The sequence below is a fragment of the Eutrema salsugineum genome, unplaced genomic scaffold (assembly GCF_000478725.1).
Source record: "Eutrema salsugineum unplaced genomic scaffold, Eutsalg1_0 scaffold_2, whole genome shotgun sequence".
In the NCBI taxonomy this organism is placed as follows: domain Eukaryota; kingdom Viridiplantae; phylum Streptophyta; class Magnoliopsida; order Brassicales; family Brassicaceae; genus Eutrema; species Eutrema salsugineum.
This window is the reverse complement of record NW_006256829.1, coordinates 7875157-7899625: the sequence shown is the minus strand read 5'-3', so window position 1 is coordinate 7899625 and position 24469 is coordinate 7875157. Positions and strand designations below refer to the sequence as shown.

Sequence of the window (24469 nt, the reverse complement as noted above, 5' to 3'; positions counted from 1 at the left end):
CAACATGGAGAATTACAGGTAAGAAAATCTTTTAACTCTGATGATGGAACTACCTATGAACAACATACCGGGCAATGACCTTCTGCAAATGGTGTGTTCTTTCTTGTAAAACCTTTGTGACTGCGATATGTCCTCTATTGATTCTTTGAGTATAGTTGACGCTTATTGGGAAGAAGTTGGTTTTTTTGAGCTTTCCCGAGATTTGTAGGCATAGAAGGAAAAGGTTACGGGAACTTTAAAGCTACTTCTTTTGGAAAGTTACCATACAAAAGAACGCTGCACAGCGGCTTAAGATACCGGTTAGTGTTAGGAAGATGAGGCAACGAGGGAAGTGCTTGATGTTGTACCCATTCTCCATCAATGATCCACAGCGAGTGATAAGCCAGACTCCTTTATATCTGAAATATTATACGGAAGAGTAAACAAGATGCAGAGATGTGCTTTGCAATGGAATTTTATTACAGGGAGAGATTAAGTTTGCAACCTCTGAGCATTTGACACCACAAATGCTTCGAGAGCCCATCTCGTGTAGCACAACTCTGAGATTGTATCTACGATTTTGTTGTCATTTGTACTGGTGGCAATTAGAGTCAGAACCACTGGAAGCAACACTGACCACTACACAAAGACCAGAGAGAAAGATATGAAACAGAGCTTTTTAAGTCCGGAGTATTTGCTTCTATCATCAGAATTGAACATTTACCAGTTGAGCTGGACCAGGTTCGAAAAGTATGGCCAGGGCATAAGCTATGCCAGTAACACAGTAGACAAGACAGATTAGGACAATATAATTGTCTGTGACGGTTGATCTTGGATTGTTGAAGAAGTAGAACATGGAGAGATAAACAAGCGGCTTGACAATGGTGTTGAAGTGATCAACTGTGTCTTTTGCTAGGAAGTAAGCCAGGCTGCTCATCCCGGCTCGGCTTTCTCTCCAGTAGTGTAGTTTATCCAGAGAGAAGGATCTCAATGCAGTAATCTTACACAAGAGAGCTGAAAAACCAGAAAATTGGTAAAAGGGTTATAGAAGAAAGAAGCTAAGTTGTTGCCAGAGAAACTTGAAAAGTTTCTACTTACAAACAGCAATGACTGTATATGTATATCCCATAGCACCAAACGTCTCATCGCTCACTTTAGCAAGCGTTCCTAAGCAGATACCAGCAAGCAAAAGTATTAGGTAATCTACAGCTAGTGTCCTTGCTTCTCGCAGTCTCTGTTTACCTAATCTGCAAAGCACACAGATTGGGTTTAAGAAAAGATTCTCTGTGAATTGTTTGATTCTGAAAACTATTTTAAGGGGGTTTACCTTCCTAAGAAGTATCTGAATTGCTGAAACACGCCGGGAACTTCTCTTTCAGATAAGTCACCTGAACTACTGAAGTTATTCTGCAAGTTATCTTTCTTGATTTCAACATTTGCCTTGACATCTTGCCAGAACTCTCCAGCAAAAGATGTTCCGTCATCTCCTACCACGCTCCCGTGAGCGCTTCCACCGTGAGCAGAGTTCTCAGCTGAAGCGGAAGCCATCCCTTCAATGCTTTTGAGCATGTCCATAGGAACTGGATACCCATTATGAAGCATCCATCTAACCGGAAGCTGTTTATAGGTTACTCCTGAGCTTGTGCTTGGCTTTAATATTCCTTCCAATATATCTATGTAGTAATCAGGAGGATTCACACGCTCAGGGACAATGATCCCCAGGCTCGAGAAGTATTCTTCAACTTTCTTGACTGATCCTTGGTAACATATCAGTCCACCTTTTGCCAACAGTATTAGATCATCAAACATCCGAAACAGAGTATAGCTGCAGAGAGACAGAGGATAAAATGAGGATAAGACCTAACCATCTGTTTATTATCAGCCTATGGGAGAGAATATATGTTGAACCTGGGTTGGTGGACAACCATGCAGATGTTTACTCCTTCAAGAGCTTCACGGCGTAAAGCTCTGAGAAGTAACTGTGAAGATGAACTGTCAAGGCCTGAGGTTGGTTCATCTAATATCAGAAGTGATGGTTCCATCACCATTTCAAGACCTACATTAACTCTTTTCCTCTGACCTCCAGAGATTCCTCTCTTTTCAACAGTTCCAACAAGTGAGTCTCGAACATGTTGCAGACCGAGTGACTCAATGACTCTTTCTACAACTAAAACCTTTTCTGGCTTTGGGAGATCCGCAGGGAGCCTGTAAATATGGATTATGAATACAGTTGAATAACTTGTCGAAAACTTGAATTTCATTACGCAAAATGTGGCTTACCTGCATCTTGCGCTGAACCAGAGATTCTCCTCCACTGTTAAGTTTCCATGGACTATGTCATCTTGAGGCACAAAACCTATGATTTTCTTGTAGGATTGAATTGATTCAACCTTGCCATTTACGAGAATCATTCCACTCATGGTGCAACCTGGTGCTTTGCCTGTCAAAGCTGTTAGGAAAGTGGTTTTCCCGGCTCCAGAAGGACCCATCACAGCAGAAACACGTCCAGGTGATAGTTTCCCGGTTACACATCTGAGAAGATGTTTGTTTTTCCCTTTCAAAGTAATCGTAAGGTCTTTAAAAGCAACTTCAATCGTAGGTCTCTTTCTTATATCGATATCATTAGCCATGGAGATGACTCCAGAGAAAGTCAAGTTCTTGTTCTGCTCCTGCATTGCTTTTTCCTTTTCGATCTGGCCATAAGCGTACCTGAACATCTGGCTCTGCGTATGCAAGGCCTTGCCTTTTGGAGCATGCTTTTTAATGTTTTTATCACCGATCTCAAGATTAAAACCTTCAGTTTCTCCAGGGTTTTGTTCAATGTCATGTAACATCTCTGTTAGTTTGTTCTTTTCCTTCTTCTTTCCCTTCTTCGTGTCTGAGCTGCCTCCTGGCATTGGTGGTAAAGCAGCATCTGATCCAGGTTTTGCTTGGCTGATACCTCTCATCAAATCAGGCTGTCTCATAGATTTTCTCTTTGAAAATGTTCTGGAAAACGATTGTTGCAGCTCGGTCGCATGCTTCTTTGCAATATCTTTTGCGGATTTCCATTTCTCTCGTGATTGAGTTTCACGCACACTCTGTACTGCTTTCTCCCTGGATTTTGCCTGCCTTCTTTCTCTCGTTGCAAGAACTTGATCAGAGCAGTTGTATAAGATTATGAGCAAGAAACCAAGCCCGGCCTACACAGAAACAAGCCAAAGACTCGAATGATATTTGGAAAATATACTAGCAGATACATGTACTGTCATGTAGAGTTTAAGCAGAGATCAATTATGACTCACGAAAAGCATGATTCCATATGCTGTGATATTTTGATTTGTTGATCTTGGATTGCATGTTGCCAGCTTAAAACAATCTGAAAATTCATCAGAGAAAAGAAACTGTAAGTTCTCTGTTATCTTTCTTTGCTTCTCCTTCTTTATCTCTGATAGTAAGAATCATTGTTGTTTGGGCAAAGAGGATCACTCACTTAGTTCAGCAGTAGAACCTGTCCTGCAGTAATGTCTGGAGGAAACAAGAGATTAGTTTAGCTGATAAGACAAAAATGAATCTCCAAAAGAAAGTTATTAAAAGTCATTATTAGTTACTTACCCTTTAGTACAAGGAAGTTTGTCGATAGTGGATGGACAAAAAGATCCAGCTGAACAGAAAACTTCACTGCTACTACCAATGTCAGCCCAAATATCAGCTCCACCACAAGTATGATTTGGCTGTCCAGAAGGAAGCTGGTAATGATATCTGCAATAACAATATAATCCTGCTACTAATCTTACCAAAAGTTCAAAACAAAACTTTGAAAAATCAAGCAAAAAAAACAAGACTTACGGGTCACATAAACCTGTTGTTCTGTTCAGCTTAGCTTCTGGACAATAAGCTCCCAAAGGACAAGCTTCATATCATTGTAAGAAAAGAAACAACATTAGAAAAATGGATAAAAAAAAGTGTTTCTTTTAATCGTGTTTAGATGTTTTAAAGATGGTTAAACTTACGGATCATGCAGGTAATGCCACGAGGGCAGAAGAAACCTGCGCAGCAAGGCGCGCATTGCTGAGTTCTTACGGGAACATTTTTGTCGTCTTTAAGGTCAACTTTAGTTTCTTTAGCAGTGCGACAAGCCCATCCAGGTTCACATCCAGACATCCATGAAGATAGATTGCAGTTCTTGTTAGGTTTCAAGTAATTCGTAGCTCTCTTTGCACCTCCTAACAATCCATTAAAGTATATTCTCACTTCTGCAGCCGTACATATCCTCTGCATCATGTCACCTATTCTCAAACCAAGTACATGTACAAAAATGTATAAATACTAATTTCAAATTTCTTCTGATTTCTAGCAAAGAAAAAAGGATATTTATATACCTTTTGTGGTTTTACCACAGGCGTTTAAGAAACCTGGCTTTGAAGAGAAATTAAACGCTTCATTATAATCTTCTTTTCTGCAACACAAAACCAAAAAACATATTTTTTTCATTGTTTGGTTATTTTGGGGTTTGGAAATGAATATGAAGAATAAGAATCTTTAGACTAACACATTGGTAATGCAGAAACCGAGTTCTCGTTTAATGTCATCCTCGAAAACTTCGGTGAGATTAGATATTTTGTCGAAGACGAATTGGTTATATAGGCGATTAGCCGCGGGATTATCCAAGCTTCTATCTTCTTGACAGATTACTCCTTGATGAAAAATAAAGGCAAGAAAAACGAAGAACGAAACCAATGTTTCTTGAAAACATAACTTTCTCCTTCCCATCCCTCAAATTTTTCCGAGAAAACGGAGAAAAAGAAAAATACTATGTTACAGAGAATTGTTCTGGAGATCAGGATGGATCAAGGAGACATTGGAGAATTGAATTGTTCTTGAGATTCGAGGGAGAGAGAGAGAGAGAGAGAATTAGGGTTTGTTTTATTTTTTATTTATTTTTCGTTCTTCGTTTTTCCTTTTTCCTTTTGGGGAGAGATTGTAGTGTTTCTTGGGAGTCAAGAAATGGAGGAGAGGAAGACATGGCGATATATGAGGAGGAGAGAGAGAGAACGAGAGATTTTGATTTGACCATTGGACTTTCGTTAACTCGTGTCGTGTCTTGGTAATAGATTTGTCACCAAGATGAATCATACTAGGCAATAATTTACTGATAGGGTTCTGTATTCTGATGAAGTTTCCATCATGACATTTTTACAAAAAAAAATATAAAGCCCGTTACAATCATATAGCAAACAGAGTTTTGAAATGGTTTAGTTCGCTGCAATATGGTAGTGAATTCTCTAACAAATATATCAAAACTAGTCTTAAAATCATATTACAATTACAAGGTAAACAAAGTATATACATCTATAAATATTATTAAAATGTATACAATAGAAATCACTTTTAAATAATAAAATTAGAAAAATGATGAATATAGTTACACAACAGACTGAGTTTGAACAACAACAAAAAAACAGACTGAGTATTTTTTTTGTTTGACGTCACAACAAACTGAGTTGGATTTGGGTTTAGAGATGATTCGTCACCAAAAACAATCAGAAGATAAGAAAAATTCGCAGCATTTAGAGCGGAAAACGAATAAGGCAAATATGCATGTACAGAGTTGTTTATTTATGTGTGAATGAATGTTGACAAACTCTTAAAATCCATATTGCTTCTAAACACGATTTTCTTAGAACTAAAGTAGTAAAGTTGTCATTTGTATCTCTAATAGGATACTGTGAATGAGACCAATTCGGTAACATACTAAAATGTGATGATGGAGACGATAATGCGTCAATGAGGCTCATGCTCTTCCGGATCATGTTGCTGGTGATATCCAAGACGCAGCGAGAGACCTAGCTAAAATTTTATCTAGATACACCTTAGTTTTAGTCTTTTTTTGTTACACACTTACACACAACATTTCTTGTTTCTGATCTCTGATTCATAACACGTAATAGTTTATAGTTGTCTACAACATTTTCATGTTTCCATAATCTGATAATTCCCACATGTATGAACCATTATATATAGATCGGTTCTTGCTAATTGTACACATGGTTAGATCCGGTTTAATAGTTTTTTTCGAGCTGAAAAACCGATAAAACTGGGTTCATAGATCATTTTCTTTCGGATTGATAGCATCGGTTTTGTTCGGTTATCCGGTTTAGTCGGGTTGTTAATTATTGTCTAGCACTTATTATTTTATTTTTCTTAACGACTTTTTTGGTGAGGAGAGAACTGAAAAAAAAGACCCAAAATTGGTTTCGTTCTCTGGTTACGAAACCCCCAAATCCCACTCTCTAACGAAATCAAGAATCTCTTAGGGTTCTTCAATTGTCATTTCTGTGCGAAATCAATTTGCTAAGCTCTGGGTGATGAAACCAAGAATCTCTTAGGGCTTTCTCATCTTTCTCTCTCATTTCCACGGAGAGGCTGCTAAGCTTTTGGGTCTCTCTTGAAATTAACCTGAAATCTGGGTTTAAGTCGAACTCAGATTCTCCCATGTTGACCTCTCCTTGCTCTTCTTCGTCTCTCCTCTGCCATCGCCCAGCACTCTCCATCTCGCGCTCCAAGTTCAGGGTTCCTTGTCGAACTGTATTCTCTCCTGCTCTAACCCAGATTTCCCCTATTAGTGCTTCACCTTCTAAGTCCTCCAAGCACGTACGGTTCTAATTGTCTTTCTTCTCTGTTTATTCATGTATGAAACTCTGAATTGGCCAGGATTTTGGGTTGCGTTTGAATTGTGATGAATTTTGTTAAACGTTTGCTTGGCTTACGAATTGCTTCTTTTTGATGTTTAGTAAATCTTGTGATTACTTCAGCATTCCAGATGAAGAATCGATATCTTGTATTGAACTTTGGTGCTGCTTTCTGCAGAAATGGAAGATCTTGTGCTTTAGAAATGAGGATTCTGCTCCTCCCGAGAATCCTGAGCAATTCGTTCCGGAGGATTTAGTTAAACCAGATCAAGAGTATCCATGTACAGATAAAAAAGATTGGAAGACAACTCTTCAAAAGGTAAAAGATCCCTTTTTAAATGACCCGATGCTTTTACACCTGAAGAAGAAATCATTTTTATCTCTGTTTTAGTCTAGCAAACCAATTTTGATATTAGGGTATAGACTCTAAGTTTTGGAATGGAGCAGAATCTTTGGTTGTGAATTGTTATGTATATATCTATCATCCACTGCTTTTGGTTTACTAATGTCTGCGTCAAAACCATTCTAACGTTCTTTTGATCTGGAAATTGATGAGTTTCTATAAGCTCTCATTTACTTGAATGTGGTGGGAGAAATTAGAATGAGGCAAAATCTGAAAAAGGCTTAAATTTTTGGTGTTCAAAGTATATTAAATATGCCCTTTGTTTCCATTGTGTTTCAGGCTGCAGATGCAGTGTTGAAAGCCATTGGAACTCGTTGGAAGGTACCATGGACTGCAGAGACCATTGTGCAGGTACCTTGATCTTACTCAACTGCTTCTGTTATGCCACATCCAATTCAGATTTGTTAACAAGAACATTAACGAAAGTAGAGACATTTAAACGTGGTAGTGTATAGTAAATTATTATGGATTGCTTAAGATGTTGCTTTTGAGAGTAGAGAAATTTAAACGTGGGCTAATATCACACTAAAAACCGTGTACAACTTCTTGCCTCTTGCGGCCTGTATTATTAAGTTCTTGGTTGTTGAAAGGAGATAGCTTTAAATTACTAGAACTGTAGATGCATTGGGTAGATGCTAAACAAACGGTCATGAGAAATGAGTTATATACCAAAGTATTTAATTTCACCCGTTGAACACTGATTCATTTCCTTGGTTAATCGTGCGACCATCTATCATGCTCTCTATACACTTTTTCAGGTAATGCTTTTATGGGTAGCCGCCTTCTGGTTCATTGGATCATGGATGATCCCTTTCATGGCGCATATATCAGGTTTCCACAAAGACTCCCTCACATTTAGAGGCCAAGCTTTGTTCAGTCTCATAACCGATGTAACAGAAGGACTAGCCGGGATTGCTATCCTCCATCGTTGCCTCTCCATGTTCCGTCCACTTGCAAGCGATTGGTTCCGCTTTACCCTCAAAGGAAACTGGCAACTAGACGTTATCATAGGCTGTTTCATGTTCCCTTTCGTTAACCGTCTCTCCCAATTAAACCTCAACCTCTTGCCACTCCCACCAACTTCAAGTCCGATCTCGCTCTCAAGTGTTGAGCAGTCGATAATGGCTAGAGACCCAGTGGCAATGGCGCTGTACGCGGTTGTGGTATCGGTGTGTGCACCGGTTTGGGAAGAGATAGTGTTCAGAGGGTTCTTGTTGCCGTCTCTGACTAGGTACATGCCGGTTTGGTGTGCGATTCTTGTAAGTTCGATTGCGTTTGCATTGGCGCATTTCAATGTGCAGAGGATGTTGCCGTTGGTGTTCCTTGGAGTGGTTTTGGGTTTGATATTCGCAAGGTCAAGGAACTTGTTACCTTCGATGCTGTTGCATAGCTTGTGGAATGGCTTTGTGTTCATGGAATTGATGCGATGATGATGACGATCACTATCTGCTGTAGGTGTCTTCTTTTTTTTCCTTATTCTTCTTGTAATTGATTCATGTTATGATTGTTTTAGTTTTAAAAATATTAAATGGACACTTCAATTGTAAAAAGAAAAAAAAAGAAATAATTCTAAATTGTCGAAAGGAAAACGAGATGAGCAGGTTACCAATAAACACTTGAAATATCCATGTTCAAGTGAAATAATGTTGATTCATATGCATCTTTTTGAATGAAAATTCTGAGGTTTGTGGAAGATGATCGGTATTTCGTTATGATGGTAAAGGGGATGTGAAATGGTATAGATATAACAATCACAAACACGTTTGTAGATCGTCAAATGCGCATAAGTTACTGTGTATCTATTTCTAACATTAGTGGATATATCAAAAAAATATAAAAAAAAAAAATCAGTTTCAAGTTAATCTTTATCTTAAGCTATTCTATAAATATTACACATTTTTGACGATCAAGTTGTACAAAACAATTAGTTTGATTTTGTCTTTTGAAAATTCTCTTACAAGCTTTTTTTTTATTTCTCTTTCAAGCTTTCCAAACGATTAATGGACTAAGCTGCCATCTTGATGGATATGGAGCAAACGATATGAAAACGACATTCACAAAGTGCATGTCTGTTAGCATCTAAGATCATCATTATCGGTTTGAGTTTCTTAGCAATTTTTAATTAATAATTTTGGGTTAAGAAACTTATTAAAAAATCCAATAATTTGTATAGTTTATCGGTAAATTCTAAATGGATTTCTAAAAAATAAACCGTGGAGATCGAAGTTCAAGTCAACTTCATCTCCTTCCACCTCCTTCCACTCAAACTGATTCACCATATTCGCCACATAACACTCGAGATGCAGCTTTGCCAATCTAATCCTAGGACAAATCCTCCTCCCTGCTCCATTGGTTCCTTCCAAACCACCATATCTATTCCAATCTCCGCCACATTGAAACCCCCAGACGAAGGATGTCGTCGGAGACCTTCCAACACCACCGCCCTCTTCTTCATCTCTTCTTCCACCAAAGACTCTTCTTCCACCAAAGACTTGTGGGAGCCGAGAAAGAAGTTTTTTTCGGGGGAAAAAATTTTCAGCAAAAATTTTCGACAAAAAAGAAGAAATGGTCTGGGACAAAAAAAAAAAAAAAATTTCAAGCCAAAATTTTCCAAAACGCAAGAACCAATCAAATTCTGCCATATCATTTGTTAGGATCGATTCTTGAAATCCCTAAATAAGGATCGATCCCTGTGTTTAAACCCATTAATTCAATTAAAAGATACTCATGGTCTAATTCTTATCACTTTCTCAATTAAGGTGGTGATATGAATTATCCGGCTCTTGAGCTCAATATAGGCCAATTAATCCTTCTTCAACCTATAAATCCATTACTAATACTGACAAACAAAAATCCATTGCTTATAGCTTTTTTAGTTTTTTAATATATTTTTTCCACTTATCGTTACAGGTTGAGATATTTAAATAACTTTGCCATATCTTTCTTCCCCTTTTCTAATATAAATCTGATTACTATGTATGCCATATTCAGCCGAGAGTTTATATCAGGCTTACACATGTTCAGGAGCTTACACTATTCTTTATATATAAGTATTTAACATTACATTTAATCCCTTGTTGGAACTTTCGTAATATAAATATTTAACTAATTAACTTGGTTTGGTCTTACCTGCGTTCCGAGACCATGTTTAGTTTTTGATTAATAAACATACCCCATTACAATAGAAGTTTACTTTTGGCTGCTTATATCTATCTTATTTTTTTGGTTAAGCTTATCTATTTTATCTATATGCATATTTCTTTTATGCAAGAAGTGATGAATATATTAAAAATATAACTTAGAAAGACTCGAACCGAACATAGACCTTCGGGATCACTGGGACTGTCTAATTTTGACAGCCGAAGCCATCGCAGTCAAAATCAGACACATTTGGTCAACCGTCAACATATATTCCGGGGTCAAGCCTCCGATCCATGTGTAATATATATGGTTGGTTAGCTAAAACGCCCACTCACATATAAATAATTTATCAAGATTGTGATACTTTCTTTCTCTACTCTCATAAAGTTGCTTAGATCGATATTACTAGATAGTGCCAAAAGATATAAAATAAGCTAAGTGATTTGTATTCTCACTTGGCTGCTTATCATGGATGTAAATCACACCGAAATATATTCACATAATATCGAATCAGTTAAATTTTGTCTATTTTATATATAGACAAAGTTAGGTTATAGATCGCACAATTTCTTAGATAATTAAACACATAAAAGACAAAGGAAGGTACAGAATTACTGCAACGGGAGACTGTGAAATGTTGGAAGACTCGAAATTGGATGTTAAGGTGTCATCGCGTAAGAAGCCAATTACATTATTCTTTAAACCATATCATTCGTCAATTTAATTAAGGAAGAAGACATTTTAGTTGGATTTATATATGGTATTTTTAGATTTTTAAATGTTGAATAAGAAAAAGAAAAAGACCAATTAGACTGTAAATAAGTTGGATGCTTTGGTTTCGACAAGATGTGATAGCCTCTTTGGCACTATATTAAAAAGAAAAAATATGAAGGTAGAAAAATTCAACAGAGAAAAAGAAAAAGAGAATGTCAAAATGGAAAAAATGGAGATAAAGTCCGCGAGCCAGTCTTGTGATTAAATTAATATCTGATAACTCTTATTTTTATCATTGTATGAGTTTATCAACCCATGAACGAAAGACAGATTGATGCACTGAGTATTTTTATCGGCTAATCGGTTATGAAAGTATCTGAAACACTTTGACGTTCAAAATTTGTCTTATACTAGTATTTTGGCCCTTACTACGTCCGGACTATAAGAATCACTAAAATATTCTTTTTATTGATAGTATGTAATTACAACACACCAAATTTCAATAGGAATTTTTTATTAAGAAAAATTTAAAAGGAACATCAAATGATAGTACGAAAAATTTAAACATAAATCGAGATAATATAGGAGGAAGAAGATGATAAATTACCTTGAATCAGACCAAAAAGATAATGGTGTTCGTATGCCTTCTTTAAGTACTGAGGAAGCGGTGATGAGTACTTAGCTTAAGGTCAAAAAAATTTTAAATCCAGAGACAATGTAGATGATGAAAACATTTATTTTAAATCCGAGCAAACATCTTGTTATTTGAAATGAATACTTTATATAATTGTTTAATAACTGTAGAGAAGGTGGTTAGTTTTTGTAAAATATCGTGGAAAGGTGGGAAAATGGGAAGAATGGGAAGAACATTTGCAAGAAATTCGAAGAATTGGTCTCGAGCGTTTTTTTTCTCAAGTTAATTATGAAGTACAAGCCACGTGGCAGGATTTGATTGGCCATGTGACTTGTACTTTAGTATATTAAAAGATTTTAATAGTGGTCAGTTTGAATATACATATATTTGATTTTGAATATTTAACTTCATGCGCGTAACTGTCAAGAAGAATCTTAGTTGGCCATTTGCAACCAGATCAGTAAATATAAAAGAATTTCAATTGTGTTCAGAAAAAAGTGTCCCTTACTAATAATTTATGTTCCAACTAAATTTTTTTCTAGATCCATCACTAGTTAAAATGCATGCGACCAGAAAAAAAAAATGACATGTTGTATATAGTGGCAGAGCTAGGTAAGGTAGAGGGGGTCAGCTGACCCCTGTGAATTTAAAAAAAAAAATCTTTTATTGAGGTTTACCAAAATATTTGCTGGATGAGTTGGTCTAAAACCACTTATTTGACCCTTATGCCTAAGGTTCAAATCGTTCATTTGCTCCTCTAATGTTAAAATTGCCACTTGTTTTGTGTTTTTTTTTAATGTTTTTTTTTCTAGTTCTTTTGCTCCGTTCTAAAATTTCATCTAAATTTAGTCAAAAGTATCTATAATCTATGAAATTTATAACAGTACTGACATTATTTTTAGTTATTTTAACTAGACTTTTTTCAACCATGAAATTTATTGAAAATTAATAATTTAATATTATTATAGGACTTTAATATATAACCCCTGTAAAATATAATCTTGGTTCCGCTACTGGTTGTATACTCGTATTCAAAGTAATTGGAACTCAACATATACCAAAATGCCGGACTGGTGCGGATATTGAAGTGCTTTAGGAAGCTCAAGTGGAGAAGGATAGGCATTGCTAAGATGAGGACGACTAACCATAAACCCCTAGCTTGGACTCCAGAAACACTATAATACATTCTTCTCCGTTACGTTATGAATTAAGAACTTTGATATGGACAATGAACTATACGCGCAGTTATATCCACCGACTTATCCAATGTTTGAGACGAATTGCACAAACCTAGTCTCCATAATTTGTTTGAAGTTTCATATTGAGTGCTTGAACTTTTTTGTTTTGTTTTTTTTTTTTTGCGCTTAAGCAGATTTTTTTTTTTTACAAAATAACAATGATTAATAAAGTTATATACTAGATATATACAGTTTTTGTGTTTATACAGTATTATGTACTTCTCAAACTGATGTGTTTGCTCGTCAAGCACGCATCCGTGATACACAATATTTTTTTTATCGGCAAAATATATTTTGATTATATTAAATGTGATGTTATATAGTCATTCTACAAAGCAGGTGTGTATTTTATATATAAAAGAAAGGCAACTCTCTCCATATGAGTGACACATCAGCATTGGAGAAGTCAACACCGATCTACTTATATATAAAATTTTAATATTAAGTTTAAAATCATTAAAAAAATTAAAAATTATTGGTTTTATTAATTGATTCTTAAATAACATGTATAAATAACATTTACGTATATATTAAACAAAAATTTCTGTTATAATTAAATAAAAATATTGATAGATATTTATTTATTTTATATATTTTTAGATTACTTAATAATATTCAATATGTATTTTAAATTAAAAATTTAAAATTGTTTATAATAACATATTAATAAATGATAATTATATTTATTTTTACAAAAATATAAATTTGAAATAGTTGAAAAAAAAACTCGCACGTTATGTGCAGGCATTCACCTAATATAAATAATTTGAATAAAAGCAATGGTTAAGAGGACCGTACCCCTCTTTCTTAAACTATGTGCAACTCTATTTTAAACTATGTATGTGCAACACATATTATTGTAGTAGAACTGATTTACCAATTCCGTCTGATCGTCATTTTATAAAATTGTACTTTCTCCGTTTTACAAAGAAATGTCGTTTTAAGATTTTATTTTTGTTTCACAAAGAGTGTCATTTTATATTTTCAATGCAGAATTTTAAACAATATTCTAGTTTTGACCCTATTGATTTAATGTATTAATTAGAGAAAAAAAATTATTTAATGTATTAATAAAGTATAAAATAGTATTTTTAATAATTTTCTTAATAAGTGTGAAAAATGTCAATTGATATTGAAACGGAAAGAGTAAGAGACAAAAAAAATAGAAAAATAAATAAGAATAAATCATGGAGCGCCCGTTACAAAGAAAAAGAATATGAAAATAATTGACGGGGTCCATTGATGGCCGCTTGGTAACCTTCATGGATGTAACGTTTGTCCTCTGACCCGATATGGGCCACTTTTCTTGTTCTTTTCGGTCTTTTTCTTTCCTTTTTCAACTGCTTTGCCCTTGTTCTCACATGTTAATTACGTTTTTGCCACTGTTTGATTCTCGTTTATGGGCCCACAGAATGGCCTCTAAATGCGATCAGGAAGGCCCATGAGACTTTTCAATTTGGTTTCCTTGAAACACCCTTTGATATAGGACCTAATTGTGATACAACTCGCTGGTTGAGGACGTAATTTAGTGTCGAGATTAGGGCCAATCTCGTCATTTTCATGGGAAGGAATTATGTCCCAGGATGACTTTAACATTCAGGACAGTTAAGTTTTGATTAGATGCATCTTTAAAAAGATGAATCATGTGACTGAATATTCAGTTAAGTTCGTTTTATCTGTATACGATCGTTATATTGTTTTGGAAATTGAATTATAGAATGAGTTCTTATATGTAGTTTCTCATACACCATTTTAATTATGCTTTTGATGTTTAGCCCTAAAAAGTTTTTCTCATATTGGGTTATATGTATGATCTGTTCATTACGAACAAATTCAGCTATATAAATATTTCAGACAGATTAGTCCTTCTCGTGAGTTGAACACAGAAGTTTTGAATTGAGCTTTTCTTTTACACTAACTAAGATCATAGATTTTAAAATCTCTAGTAATAATAACTATTATATATAGTTTTTTTAATCCTTTTCTGAAACATACTTTTCCTTCTAAAAATTGGAACCTATTTAATTGTTGTTGACAAAGACCGGATCAAATGGGGTCGGCCAAAAACTAGGTTATAGTTTAAACAACAAAAAAAACACTTGGTTATAGAAATTTAAAAATAAACCTTCTAACCGAAAACTTTGACGAGACAAACGGAAAAACAAAAAAACAAGAAATTTCAGGATTGTACCCCAACATGTTGATCCAGTTCATGTAATTTAAGTTGGATATAATTTTAAAATTTAAATTTAAACCAGATTTAGTCGGATGTAATAAAGAGCTGACCCGATGTCTGAACATGAATGGATTCATATTGGATCTGAAAAGGGAGCAATCTGATAACATCCAAAGTTAGGTATAACATTTCAAGGAAAAGAAAGATACTGGCTGAATTAGAAAAAGAAAAATAACAAATACGACAAAATATACATAAACAAACCTTTTTTTTTTTTTTCCTCTGTTAAGGAAACGAGAGAGAGAAGGCTTTAAAGAGAGACTCGTGGAGGCTATACTGAAGAGATGCGTGGAACAAAGCTGACACAAAATGGCCACAACAACATCTTCTTCTTCTCCGTCTTATAACGACGATACATTCACAATCTCCGATTCTTAGCCCTAATCTCCACGCTGACTAAATATCCCCAACCAAGGTATGCATTCATTCCCCGAACGAATTTATCTTCGTGCATGTTTCCGGTTTATATACCAATTTCCAATCGCGATTTCGGTTTTTGTTTTTGGTTATAGAGATATGGCGGAGACGACGAAGGTGATGTACATAGTGGTGGTCGACGATGTGGATACGGCGGCGATCGTGGAAGAAGACGGGACCGGAAATTGGAAAGATTCGTTTCGGTATACGCGTCCGGTTTTGCAGAGTACTCTTCAGCTCATGGGATGCAAAGCGCGTCACGCCTTCAAGGTGATCGCTGATTTTCCTTAACTTCTTCTTCTTGTTTTTTCTTTTTATTTCCTGTTGATTTGTTTCCTTAACATCGCTTTCATCGAATTTTAAAGTCTTCACCTTTTAAGAAACTTTTCTTGTCGTTTAATGATTTGGGATTATGTTCATATTAATTTTTTTTTGTTTATTTATCGATTTGAATTTTAATTACGAATTGGCATTTCTACTCGACTTGTCTGGGTTGTGGGACAGTGATGTGTCTGGATTTGGACAGAAATGATTAAGCACGGTCGTCTAGTTTGGCATTACTGTGTCGACCGACATGGTCTATTCTTTCGCAAGAATGGTTTTTTTTTTTTTAAATGTGAATGATAAATTAATTAAGCATGATTTTGAATCAGTTTTTCACCTTTCTGATTTGGATTTTCCTCGCTGTTAGTGAATTCACAGCTCCAGAATGAATGAATATTGGTGCCATGTCGTCTAATTGTATTCCGTTGCTCATGTCTTCAGATTCTACTTGAGTATTGGTGCAAAACATTTGTGTGTGTGTATGTGTTCAGTGTATTCATGAGCTTGTTTGGTATCTTCTTAAGGTTCAATTTTGTTTGAATTAAGATAAAAGTTTCAAGATTTTTGGCTGTTCTTTACTCGCAATGTGCCTTTTGGGTCTTCTTTTTGGTATTCTCTAGTTGCAAAACCATTGATGTTTGTAATTCACCACATTTCATGCCTCGTTGATTTTGATAGATCCTGAAGTTCTTTTTTTTTGGTTATGAGCAGATTAGCCGCAGGGTTTTTGAGTTAATAAGAAGCGAGGGATCCTTAATTCTTTCGCCCTCGCATGGGAAAGAATCAGTATTTGAGAAGACAGGGGATCCTGCTTCGGCTTGTGCTGGTGTACAAAAGTTTAACAAAGCTAACTGTTCAGCTACTGATGATGTTGATAAGAGTAAAAGTAAGCCGTTTGAGATGTACAAAAGGCGCACAACCGTTGTTGTTTCACGAGAAGTATTCGTAAATGTTGTCTGTGATGCTCTCGCTGAATATAAGTATGTGGGTCATGACCAAAGGGCAGACTTGATTCTGGCGTGCAAGTAAATCTCTTATCTTTAACCAGGAACATGTGTTATTTGTTTGTCTGTGTAATGAACCATATGTTTGGGCCTCTTGTTGTTTTCTTTAGTCAGATTTGCTACCTCATATGTCCCATTTTGCAACTGCATTTGATCTTCTAACATATCCTTACCATTTCCTGCAGAATTCGAGAGAGGAAAGAATCTGTGACGGTTCTGCTGTGTGGCACTAGTGGCTGTGGCAAATCTACACTCTCTGCACTTTTGGTATTATTCATCACCTCTGTTTATAAGCTCTAGATGGACATAAAGAAGCTTTGCTCTTTTGTTCTCTTGGTACTTGATGATTTTCGGTTACATATAATTTCACTTCTTGTTTCACAGGCTTACAATGCCGCGTTTTTGTTGTTACAGGGAAGCAGGCTGGGGATTACAACGGTTGTCTCGACTGACTCAATCCGTCATATGATGAGGAGTTTTGTAGATGAGAAGCAGGATCCTTTGCTGTGGGCTTCAACGTACCATGCTGGAGAGTACCTTGACCCTGTGGCAGTTGCTGAGTCAAAAGCCAGAAGAAGAAGAGCCAAAAAGTTGGATGCTTATGAAAACTCAATCCTTGACGATGAAAAAGCAAATGCCTCTGAAAAGTCCACTAGTTCTCAACAGACGGATGTGGGATCAAAATCAACCGCCCCAGTATTGCTAAGTCCCAAGCAAATGGCTGTAGAAGGATTTAAGGCTCAAAGTGAAATGGTTATCGACAATCTCGATAGGCTCATAACCGCATGGGAAGAACGGAAAGAATCTGTGGTTATTGAAGGTGTTCATCTAAGCCTTAACTTTGTGGTAAGCCCCTATTCATTCTCATAACACACATTGATTTGAAGTTGTAGAAATTCTGAATTCTAACGTCTTTCTGGCTGGTAGATGGGACTGATGAAAAAGCATCCTTCGATTGTTCCTTTCATGGTGTACATCTCAAACGAGGAGAAACACTTGGAACGGTTTGCAGTCAGAGCTAAGTACATGACCTTGGACCCAGAGAAAAACAAGTACGTCAAATACATACGCAACATCAGAACTATACAAGACTACCTGTGTAAACGAGCTGACAAACATCTCGTTCCCAAGATAAACAACACCAATGTCGATAAGAGTGTGGCTGCGATCCACGCGACTGTATTCAGTTGCATGCGTAGGCGAGAAGCAGGTGAGCAGCTCTATGATGCTACCACGAATACCGTCTCTGTGATCGATGATGAGTACAGGAACCAGTGTACAGCCAATTCGTTGAGCTCCAAAGGAATGTTTCAGCTGATCCAAAGAAAAGGTTCTTCTAGGCATCTAATGGCTCTTCTGAATACTGATGGCACTTTCGCAAGAACTTGGCCCGTTACTGGTAAGGTAGATGAGACCGGAAAGCCCGTCTTTTGCAATGAGATAACGGAGGGGAATGGAATGGAGCATCCCATTTATGGATATCTACAGAAAGCTGAACCGGTGAATCTTCAGTTTGGTCTATTTGGGATCAGTGCTTGGCCTAGTGATGGAGCCACGAGCCGTGCTGGGAGTGTAGATGACTTTAGAGCTGACTTGGCTGAAAACGGCAGTAGGCATTACTCTTCTTGCTGCAGCTCGCCTAGGATGTCTGAAGGAACGAAAGAGGTAAACTCTAAAACTATTTATTTCTCGTTTGATTCGTATAAGGAAGATTGTTTGATGATTCTGTATCTTCAATGTTATTTTGCTTCAGCTTAAGGAGGAGCAGTCCGTGCATGGTAGCGATGAAGAAGTCGAGGATGATCCTCCTGAGCAAGATACAGATTTTAGCGATGACGAAAGCAAACGAGACCATGAAGAGGTAAAGTCTTGTCTTTTGTCAAATGGTCGGATTTCTCCGGCATTTGTTTCTTTATGTTAAAGAGTGTTGGGGGAGATTTTGACAGGTGGGATCGGTTGATGAGCAGTCGACAAAGTCAGATGAGGAGTACGATGATCTTGCAATGGAAGACAAAAGTTACTGGTCGGATGACGAGGAAGAGTCGCGAGATACAGTTGCTGTAATGTCTGAGAAAAACCACAAGCCGGCAACAAAAGATGACAAGTACATACAAAACTTAGACTTGTTCCTTCGGACCGCGAACCAGCAGCTGGTTGAGCCGCTTGAGCTATGCGCATCGCTGCTCACGTGCGAGAATGGAAACACAAGACTCTGGTCGGGTAAAGAAAAGATGAGGAAGCGTTCTCTAAGTATCTCGGCCCTCGGAAAACACGGGTCGGGTTTGTGTGATCCGATTCTCTTGGGTGCCCCATGATCCTTTGCTTTGGTTACTAATTCCTTAGTTTGTTGTTTCTGGTTTAGTCTTTAGTTTAAGATTTGTTTGTGTGTGCGTGTGTGTGTATAGTCTTTTATGTCTCAAACTTTGGGATTGTTTAAAGTGCGCTTTTTTTTCTTGCGACTTAAGACTTTAGATTCTAACTAAGATCTCAACTTTTAAGACTTGAATTTAGATTTCGCTATAGTCGAGAGTTTCCAAAACAAGTAGTGTCTTGGATTCACGTCACTTTCTATATATAATTATTGACATTGACACAAATAAAGTTGGTTCCGAGTTCTTTTGATGGTTAAGGAAAGTAATTAGACACGGTCGAAAATGTGGTGCAGCAAGAAAGTAATTTTGAGAAAGGTCAAAGAAGTGGTTTAAGAACGAGTTTGAGTGTGATGGTTTATCAATTTGAATATTATGCAATAAGTAGATCTATAATACAAACATAAGTTAATAATTGGCTAATGCCCGTCTATTTTGTTGCACTGGTAACATTTTCGTCATTTTGTCATTACTACAATATGAAAATCCGCGTCCCAAATATTGGAACATATGATACAAGTATGAAAAGTCATGCTAAGTAACCAAATAATTGTAGTTAATATGCAAAATTATCTTTAAATCAAATAATGCATCATCGTGGCCCAATAGTTGAAAGACTAATGTGGAAGGATTGTTTGGTTCCCTCAAGATAACTCTTTCATTGCTTGGCTCGCTATTAAGAATCTTCATAGTGTACGACTTATGATAAGACAAAAGAAGATAAACATTAGACAACTGGGTTTCTTTCAAACCCTTTGCGTCAAAACTTATATTTCGTAACTGCGTTATATTTTATAATAATTGCTTTAACTTAAGATGAACTCGATGACAAAATAAAGTCATATAATAAGATGACATCATCAAATTAACTTCGATAATCTAATGGAATCCGGAGAATTTGACTTGCAAATTGTTGAACCGATTTAGACTAAGAGACACGTATAATTCACATATATATAATTATTTGTGCGAGCCTGTAAATCTGCTGGCATTGTAACCAATTAGCCAGCATGTTGCTACCTCCTTGACAACATAAGATTCTTTTTTTTCCTTCAGAAAGCACTTTCCTAATCCAATCAATTATAAGACATAATTAAGATTTCATTAAGAAAAACCCAGAACAGAAAAACGCTAAATATATAGAAACAAATGTTCAGTCACAAAACATGAAAGTCATTATGAATTAACACTAATGAATCTAATATAGTGTTATAATGTTATCTGTTACTAATATGAGATCAGTTTTTCAAACAAACAAAAAAGTCATCGAAGGCTTCATATGCTATTATTTGTCATGTAGATAGTTATATTCGTTACAAATTATATAATCAAACTATGATATTGTATATATATTTCTCATAGTACAGTATTACATATTGCACATTTGCACGTCGCCTCTGGGTTTTCCTGATTCCTTTTTATTATTTCTGAAGAAGGGAAACGCATGGTGACTTTCTTTAGAAAAGAACAAAATACAACTGTTATTCTGCTATTACAATCTTTCCTAAGCATAGTTAATTAGGGATCTGATTACATCATCATCACAACTATATTTTAATAAGTAAGAATCTAGATATTTTGTTTCTTTCAATAACACTAGTATATTTAACACTAATTAACCCCAAAAATAATATACATTATCACATGGAACCTTTCAATCCATGCAAACACATAGTCCACATATAGAAGACGGACCCGACGGGACTCGTCCCCATGTATATATGATGTATGAATATAACGTAATGTATCACACCGTGATTTTCTTGGATTGATTTTTGCATCTCTCTTATCTCACAAATTTCAAGGAAACTTAACATATGAATTCCCGTTAGTAAACTCCATGATAGATGATATTTTTATAATTTTATTATAAAACGATCATCAGTCATATAATGATAAAAGCTTATAATCATAGACGACGTACAAATAATGTTTCTAAGGAATATAAATGAATTTTTATTCTGTAACACTGTATACTGTTTACGTTTTTTTCTAATGGTCAGAAGCGCTTATATAAATAAAAGGAACCCTACATATGAAGAAACTAGACTACTATGTGACATATACTTTCAAATTATGCTACCAATTAAAATTGTATACAGTAATTTATGTATGTAAGGAGGATATGTTGTATTTACATTTGCAAAACCGTTGCAGTTTTTTTCCCGAAATTATGTTTGATGAACATTTTATTTTTGAATTTATAAAACGATCATCAGTCATTTGATAAATTATAAAAGCAGAGAGCTTAAATATAAAATATAGTATCAGTTATTTCATTACGAGTATATTTTATTAAATCAAAGAAAAAGATACCAGCAACAAAACTCGAAAATAGTCACTCCCAATTTCAAACTCAAACATCTCATTCTCAGAATATGGACAGTTGTGTGTAATCAAATTGATCAGTAATAAAATAATTGGAATCTAAGTGAACCTTTGGGACGTAGGACGAGGCTTAATTCGCGTTTATGCATGCGCGCGGCGAAAGTGAATATTCCATATTGTTAATATAATGACCTACTTGTATAATTGTAATCAATCAGCTCGCATAAACAAATTTTGAGTCATTAATTTTCGTTAAGAACTATACTAATATAGTATTATACACGTAAAACGAATCCCACTTATAGCAATTTAGAATCTCCAATTTTCCATCGGCTCTTAGTAAGTCAACTTTCGTATCTCTATATAAACCACTCTTCCTCCTTTTGTTCCCTAAACACAAAACCACAACCAAAAAACATAAAATACAAAATGGCCGATGGTTTCGGTGAACCGGGAAGCTCAATGCATGGAGTCACCGGCCGAGAACAAAGCTATGCATTCTCAGTCCAATCTCCAGTGGTTCCTTCCGACACATCAGCGAAATTCTCTCTTCCCGTGGACACCGAACATAAAGCCAAAGTCTTCAAACTATTCTCTTTTGAAGCTCCACACATGAGAACTTTCCATCTTGCTTGGATCTCATTCTTCACTTGCTTTGTTTCCACTTTCGCTGCTGCTCCTCTCGTCCCAATCATTCGAGATAACCTTAATCTCACCAGACAAGACGTAGGAAACGCCGGTGTTGCCTCTGTCTCGGGAAGTATCTTCTCTAGGCTTGTTATGGGAGCCGTTTGCGATCTACTTGGGCCACGTTATGGCTGCGCTTTCCTCGTCATGCTCTCGGCCCCAACTGTCTTCTCCATGTCTTTTGTTGTTGATGCTGGCGGGTAAGCATGCTTGTTAATCTTTAACCTGTGCAAACTTTACGCTCTTTACTTCACTTAGTTTGATCTTAACAATGTTTTCACTATATAGGTACATAACGGTGAGGTTCATGATCGGATTCTGCCTCGCGACCTTCGTGTCGTGTCAGTACTGGATGAGTACGATGTTCAACGGTCAGATCATAGGTCTAGTGAACGGGACAGCGGCCGGGTGGGGGAATATGGGAGGTGGAGTCACGCAGCTTCTCATGCCGTTGGTTTATGAGATCATTCGACGGTTGGGATCAACGTCCTTCACCGCGTGGAGGATGGCTTTCTTTGTCCCCGGGTGGATGCATATCATCATGGGGATCTTGGTCTTGACTCTTGGACAAGATCTCCCTGATGGTAATAGAAGCACACTCGAGAAGCAAGGTGCTGTTACTAAAGACAAGTTCTCAAAGGTACTTAGTAATTTAATTATAAAGAAATGTTATTTTCTTCTTGGATCCTTTGATTAATTCTTAATCCTATATATATATATATATATATGTACTGTAGTACTATACAGTTAAGAGTACTGATCGTTGTCTAAATTATATAGTTTTAGTGGTGTATAGTAATGGTTGTTCTGAACTTCTGATAGATCTTAATTAGATTAATATTTTACACGTAGACAATTATAAATAATCCAAGAAAATCACTCTCTTTTTAATTTTTTTCCTAAAACATCTAAATACGAATCGAAACTCTTATTATACCTAAGTAATTGTAAATTTTATCATCTCTAAATATTATACTCTTTTCATAATCTTTTTCTCTCCTTTCTTTTAAGGATCTTGTTAAAACTCTCATAATTTTCTCGTGGACAACGTTACCAGGTTTTATGGTACGCGATCACAAACTACAGGACATGGGTGTTCGTGCTGCTCTATGGATACTCTATGGGAGTAGAGCTCACAACCGATAACGTCATCGCCGAGTACTTTTTTGACAGGTAAAATTTTCATAAATATCAACTCGCATTTTAAAACCGTTAACGTTATTCTATGAAAATTAATATAAGAGTTTAGTTGCTATTGGCAGAGTGATGTTTATGACAATTTACGAGGGTTCTTATATTTATAATTTTTTCGAAAAATTAAAATTTATTTATTAACCTTAATGTTCATGCTCGCCATGTTCCCTTAATTATAGTACGTATCACTTGCAGAGCTGCAGTTGCATGCTCAAGTGGTCGGTTTGAACGACTATCACATGATTATTTTTACCAAAACATTAAAAAAAAAAAAAACGTTCTTTTAGTACTGATAATGATTTTCCTCTATAAATATTTTCTTAACGTTTTGTTCTTTTTCTTTTCGCAAATCCACTACATTCCTTTTTTTTGTATGATTTTGATTCAAAAAAGACCATAAAAAAACTCAATATATGTTGACCATTTATGTAGGTTCCATCTGAAGCTTCACACGGCCGGTATAATCGCCGCAAGCTTTGGTATGGCAAACTTCTTTGCGCGTCCTATCGGCGGCTGGGCCTCAGACATTTCAGCTAGATACTTCGGCATGAGAGGCCGTCTTTGGACTCTATGGATCATCCAAACTTTAGGCGGTTGCTTCTGCGTATGGCTAGGCCGAGCCACGACGCTCCCGACCGCGATTTTCTCTATGATCCTCTTCTCACTCGGGGCTCAAGCAGCTTGTGGAGCCACCTTCGCCATCATACCTTTCATCTCTCGCCGCTCCTTAGGCATCATCTCCGGGTTAACTGGAGCAGGAGGAAACTTCGGCTCCGGTCTGACCCAACTAGTGTTCTTCTCGACTTCCACGTTCACGACGGAACAAGGACTGACGTGGATGGGAGTGATGATTGTCGCGTGTACATTACCTGTCACGTTAGTTCATTTCCCGCAATGGGGAAGCATGTTTTTGGCTTCCACGGGAGATGAAAAGAAATCTACGGAGGAGTATTACTACCTGAAAGAGTGGACGGAGACGGAGAAGCAAAAGGGTATGCATGAAGGGAGTTTGAAGTTTGCGGTCAATAGTAGGTCGGAGCGTGGACCGCGCGTGGCTTCTGCACCGTCTCCTTTTGCGGAACACGTTTGAGAGTTATTTGTGTTTTTAATGTGTTATATCAAATTACTAT

At 36.4% G+C, this 24469-nt stretch overlaps 4 protein-coding genes across 5 annotated transcripts; 3 read left to right on the top strand and 1 right to left on the bottom strand.

Annotated features, from left to right (window-relative positions):
* Positions 1 to 241: 241 nt before the first annotated feature.
* LOC18016583 (ABC transporter G family member 28) lies at positions 242 to 4731 on the bottom strand. Its single transcript, XM_006400754.1, has 14 exons — positions 4511 to 4731; positions 4341 to 4417; positions 3972 to 4247; positions 3808 to 3871; positions 3574 to 3720; positions 3452 to 3486; positions 3264 to 3337; positions 2260 to 3161; positions 1888 to 2184; positions 1307 to 1804; positions 1078 to 1226; positions 704 to 993; positions 485 to 618; positions 242 to 398 (listed from the first exon to the last, which is right to left on the bottom strand). Exons 1-14 carry the CDS (start codon positions 4729 to 4731, stop codon positions 242 to 244), a joined length of 3321 nt encoding a protein of 1106 aa, XP_006400817.1.
* Positions 4732 to 6187: 1456 nt separating this feature from the next.
* LOC18016582 lies at positions 6188 to 8654 on the top strand. The gene is made up of 4 exons (XM_006400753.2): positions 6188 to 6612; positions 6829 to 6969; positions 7333 to 7404; positions 7812 to 8654. The coding sequence occupies exons 1-4, from the start codon at positions 6454 to 6456 to the stop codon at positions 8481 to 8483; spliced, it is 1044 nt and encodes a 347-aa protein (XP_006400816.1). The 5' UTR covers positions 6188 to 6453; the 3' UTR covers positions 8484 to 8654.
* A 6635-nt stretch (positions 8655 to 15289) lies between these two features.
* On the top strand, positions 15290 to 19299 carry LOC18016581 (P-loop NTPase domain-containing protein LPA1 homolog 1). 2 transcript variants are annotated; one of them, XM_024156923.1, is made up of 8 exons: positions 15290 to 15431; positions 15529 to 15703; positions 16469 to 16782; positions 16947 to 17028; positions 17176 to 17607; positions 17689 to 18426; positions 18515 to 18622; positions 18708 to 19076. In XM_024156923.1, the coding sequence occupies exons 2-8, from the start codon at positions 15533 to 15535 to the stop codon at positions 19074 to 19076; spliced, it is 2214 nt and encodes a 737-aa protein (XP_024012691.1). In that variant the 5' UTR covers positions 15290 to 15431; positions 15529 to 15532. The 2 variants fall into 2 exon arrangements, with proteins under 2 accessions (XP_024012691.1, XP_006400815.1); XM_006400752.2 differs by lacking the exon at positions 15290 to 15431 and having other exon boundaries at positions 15533 to 15703; positions 18708 to 19299.
* A 2588-nt stretch (positions 19300 to 21887) lies between these two features.
* On the top strand, positions 21888 to 24429 carry LOC18016580 (high affinity nitrate transporter 2.4). Its single transcript, XM_006400751.2, has 4 exons — positions 21888 to 22345; positions 22434 to 22785; positions 23203 to 23318; positions 23772 to 24429. Exons 1-4 carry the CDS (start codon positions 21888 to 21890, stop codon positions 24427 to 24429), a joined length of 1584 nt encoding a protein of 527 aa, XP_006400814.1.
* The last annotated feature ends 40 nt before the right edge of the window (positions 24430 to 24469 follow it).